This window comes from Salvelinus namaycush, chromosome 12, assembly GCF_016432855.1.
Source record: "Salvelinus namaycush isolate Seneca chromosome 12, SaNama_1.0, whole genome shotgun sequence".
NCBI classification, from domain to species: Eukaryota; Metazoa; Chordata; class Actinopteri; order Salmoniformes; family Salmonidae; genus Salvelinus; species Salvelinus namaycush.
In genome coordinates, this window is record NC_052318.1 from 32,986,692 (window position 1) to 32,991,126 (window position 4,435).

The following is a 4,435-nucleotide window of genomic DNA, read 5'->3' on the forward strand; positions in this document are numbered from 1 at the left end:
TGGCTGACTAAATACTTTTTTGCCCCACTGTAGATGAATTGCCCTGACCTAGGGTGTTGTTTTTTTCATCCACACTGAATACATTTTCTCCCCCCAAAATTGACCTGTTATGTTTGTTAGCCAATTATTTAAATCTTTGAGCTGCATTCTGTGTATTAAATGTGCTATGCAAATAAATTAATTGTTATAATTATTATTATTATAAAATCCTGGACATTTCTAAATAACCAGCAACCAAACCTATAAACAGTTTGGATCAAACGACAACACCCTTGTTAAGTCAAACATAAGATACAACTTTTAAAAAACTAACTATCCCTTTAATGGCAGGGCCCTAACCAACAAAAGTATTGCTCACTGTGTGTGATCCTGTACCAAGATGTTTTTCTCATGAAATAAATAAATTGATCAATTCAAATGCAATTCATTTGTGCAGTTAAGCATATTTTTCACTATATGTCACTACTATATTTGACATTGTTTCAGAAAGTGTTATTGACACGGTGTGTCTAGGAACACACAGATTACAGCTAGTGTCCTGTGGGATTGGAAAAATCAACATCAGTAAAATATGTTGCACAAATAACTGACGTCATGTTTTTACATGTCTTAACAAAAAGACACTTGATGCAACATTTTCATTCACTTCTGCCAACCTGGGGAGGTGTAACACTGGCAGTGTTGGATTGAGAGGGACATTTAATCATTTTTTTATTTAACCTTTATTTAACTCTCAGACTCTCAGAAACAGGTAAATCATGCACACACTGCATTTTCGTTTTCTGAATAACTCTTAATTTATGGTTTCTCCTTTAATTATTTTCTTTAAAATGTGTTTATTGTATACATTTGTTTCCTTGTTTAGAATTATTTCCTGTTGAGTTATTATTGTTTAATTCAATAACTAGGGATCACTGGAGCTAAGTTGTTTGAAGGTACAATGATATTTTAGAAATAGTGTATTTATAAAGGTTAGTTAAAGCCATTTTATTAGTTCATTATCAAATCATTTCTGTGTAACATTTAAGTACCTTACTGTGATTGTTTTCAATACTGAATCTGAAAACGAGCTGTTATTGGCAGAGCGGTTTGGAATTCTCTTTCTTATTGGTCTACATGGGACGGCAGGTAGGCTAGAGGTTCGAGCGTTGGACTAGTAACTGAAAGGTTGCAACATCAAATCCCCGAGCTGACAAGGTAAAAATCTGTTGTTCTACCCCTGAACAAAGCAGTTAACCCACTGTTCCTAGGCCATCATTGAAAATAAAAGTTTGTTCTTAACTGACTTGCCTAGTTAAATAAAGATTAAAAATAACTAATTTGGCCAAAACTCCATCCCACCAAAACAGGTAGAAATTTCAGGTGCTTTTCAAACAGTTCGTACACTAAAAGGGTATTATCATAATTTTCACAATTTCACAGAATTATTCCGACCTCATAGTGTGGAAATATATGTAAAACACAGGAAATTACATTTTTGACCGCAACAGCCCTTTAACAATTCTCTATCCATTTTGAATAATGACATGCACTTCCTTCTCAGAGGTAATTGTTCCCTGACGTCCCTGCTAGTTGGAACATGGGAGAACCTTAATGCTTTTAATTAAACCAATCAAATGACCACATTCATACAATGGATAAGAGATTAATGTAGATCATATTTACTAAGTGTTTGCACTAGGTGAAATTTAAAGGTTGTTGAGAATAATAAGTAATTTCGATGAAGAATAAATTAAGACAATTTCACGTTTTATCTTATTTATGTGTGTTTTACCTCTTGAAAAACCAGGTAGTACCCACAAAACAACAGGTAGTACCCACAGAACACCAGTCTCAAAGTCAACAGTGAAGAGGCGACTCCGGGATGCTGGCCTTCTAGGCAGAGTTCCTCTGTCCGTGTCTGTGTTCTTTTGCCCATCTTAATCTTTTCTTTTTATTGGCCAGCCTGAGGTATGGCTTTTTTCTTTGCAACTTTGCCTAGAAGGCCAGCATCTCGAAGTCGCCTCTTCACTGTTGACATTGAGACTGGTGTTTTGCGGGTACTATTTAATGAAGCTGCCAGTTGAGGACTTGCGAGGTGTATGTTTCTCAAACTAGACACTTTAATGTACTTCTTCTCTTGCTCATTTGTGCAGTTGTGCCAGGGCCTCCCACTCCTCTTTCTATTCTGGTTAGTGGCAGTTTGCGCTGTTCTGTGAAGGGAGTAGTACACAGCATTATACGAAATCTTCAGTTTCTTGGCAATTTCTCACATGGAATAGCCTTCATTTCTCAGAACAAGAATAGAATGATGAGTTTCAGAAGAAAGTTCTTTGTTTCTGGCCATTTGGAGCCTGTAATTGAACCCACAAATGCTGATGCTCCAGATACTCAACTAGTCTAAAGAAGGCCAGTTTTATTGCTTCTTTAATCAGAACAACAGTTTTCAGCTGTGCCAACATAATTGCAAAAGGGTTTTCTAATGATCAATTAGCCTTTTAAAATTATCAACTTGGACTAGCTAACACAACATGCCATTGGAACACAGGAGTGATGGTTGCTGATAATGAGCCTCTGTATGCTTATGTAGATATTCCATAAAAAATCAGCAGTTTCCTACTACAATAGTCATTTACAACATTAACAATGTCTACACTGTATTTCTGATCAATTTGATGTTATTTTAAGGGACAAACATTTTGCTTTTCTTTCAAAAACAAGGACATTTCTTAGTGACCCCAACTTTTGAGGTAGCTTATGTAAAATTAGATATTTCTGTATTTCATTTTCTATACATTTGCATTTTTTTTTGTCATAATAGAGTGGGTAGATAGGTGAGAATAAAATATACTTCATCCGTTTTGAATTCAGGATGTAACAAAATGTGTAATAAGTCAAGGGGTATGAATACTTTCTGAAGGCAGAGTTGTATAAAGGCAATGTTTCTTGTCTTTTCAGAATTCAAGACAAACATGGACAACACATCTGTAACAGTATTTACCATGACTGCGTATGCTGTAATGGAAAAAAACAAGTACCTGCAGTTTTCTATATTTATGTTGTTGTATATTTTGATAATCTCTTTCAATTTGCTGCTGATTGCTGTGATATGCTGTCAGAGAGCTCTGCATCAACCCATGTATGTGTTCATATGTAACTTAGCTGCTAACGGACTATATGGCAGCACTGGATTTCTTCCCTCTACTCTGATTCTACTTTTGTCTGAGACATATGAGATATCATTGCCGTGGTGTCTAATACAAATCTATTGGGTACATACATATGCAGCGGTTGAATTTCATATTTTGGCTGTCATGGGATATGACCGGTATGTTGCCATCTGTTATCCACTACATTATCACAGCATCATGTCTATTCCCAAGATTTGTAAACTTATTGCATTGGCATGGCTATATCCTTTTTCTCTCTTTCTGATGTACTTCTGCTTGACTTTGAGGTTGAAGTTTTGTGGGAGGTTCATACATTTTAAATTGTTTTGTGTCAATTTTGAATTGGTCAAAAATGCGTGTTCTACCACATCTTACCATAGTATTGTAGGACTTGTGCTAATAGCTTTCATTATGATCCCCCAGCTCCTCATGATTATATTCTCATATGCACACATTTTCAGGGTCTGTCTGAAATCCTCAAAAGAATCTCAGGTCAAAGCACTGAAAACGTGCTTCCCTCATTTACTTTCAGTAATAAACTACTCTATTGGAGGGTTTTTTGAAATTGCTCAAAGTAGATTTGACATGAGTGGGACATCTTTTAAGTTTCGGATCATCATGTCACTATACTATACATTGCTTACACCATTGATAAACCCTGCAATTTACGGAATGGCCAATCAAACCATCAGAATGCACGTCTTAAAAATATACCGTGCGTCTAACAGGCTGGCCTCCTGTTAAAAATGGGTTAAACACAGTTCTAGTCCTGTAGACAAAGTTTTCATAATGAATAATGAATAAATTGTTGAAGTAAAAGCAATGTCACCGAAAAACTGCAACGTGCAATTATGGCAAGATGTACATGAAACAGATACTGTTTGTAAATGTCTCATCAAGATGTACATGAAACAGATACTGTTTGTAAATGTCTCATCAAGATGTACATGAAACAGATACTGTTTGTAAATGTCTCATCAAGATGTACATGAAACAGATACTGTTTGTAAATGTCTCATCAAGATGTACATGAAACAGATACTGTTTGTAAATGTCTCATCAAGATGTACATGAAACAGATACTGTTTGTAAATGTCTCATAAAGATGTGGGTGGAGGGTGTCGAGCTTTACATGAACCCCACTATAACAGAATTTAATAGGAAATGTACACTTCACATTTGTGAATATACTTTTCAAAACCACCATGTAGACCTACAATTATGCTGTAAACTTTATTTTAGTTCTAAAGTCACTATAAATAAAGTGTATGAAAACAATGAAAAGC

The 4,435-nt window shown here is 35.4% G+C and overlaps 1 protein-coding gene across 1 annotated transcript; it reads left to right on the plus strand.

Moving 5' to 3' along the window:
• Positions 1-2,951: 2,951 nt before the first annotated feature.
• On the plus strand, positions 2,952-3,893 carry LOC120057484 (olfactory receptor 1496-like). Its single transcript, XM_039006088.1, has one exon. It carries the CDS (start codon positions 2,952-2,954, stop codon positions 3,891-3,893), a length of 942 nt encoding a protein of 313 aa, XP_038862016.1.
• The last annotated feature ends 542 nt before the right edge of the window (positions 3,894-4,435 follow it).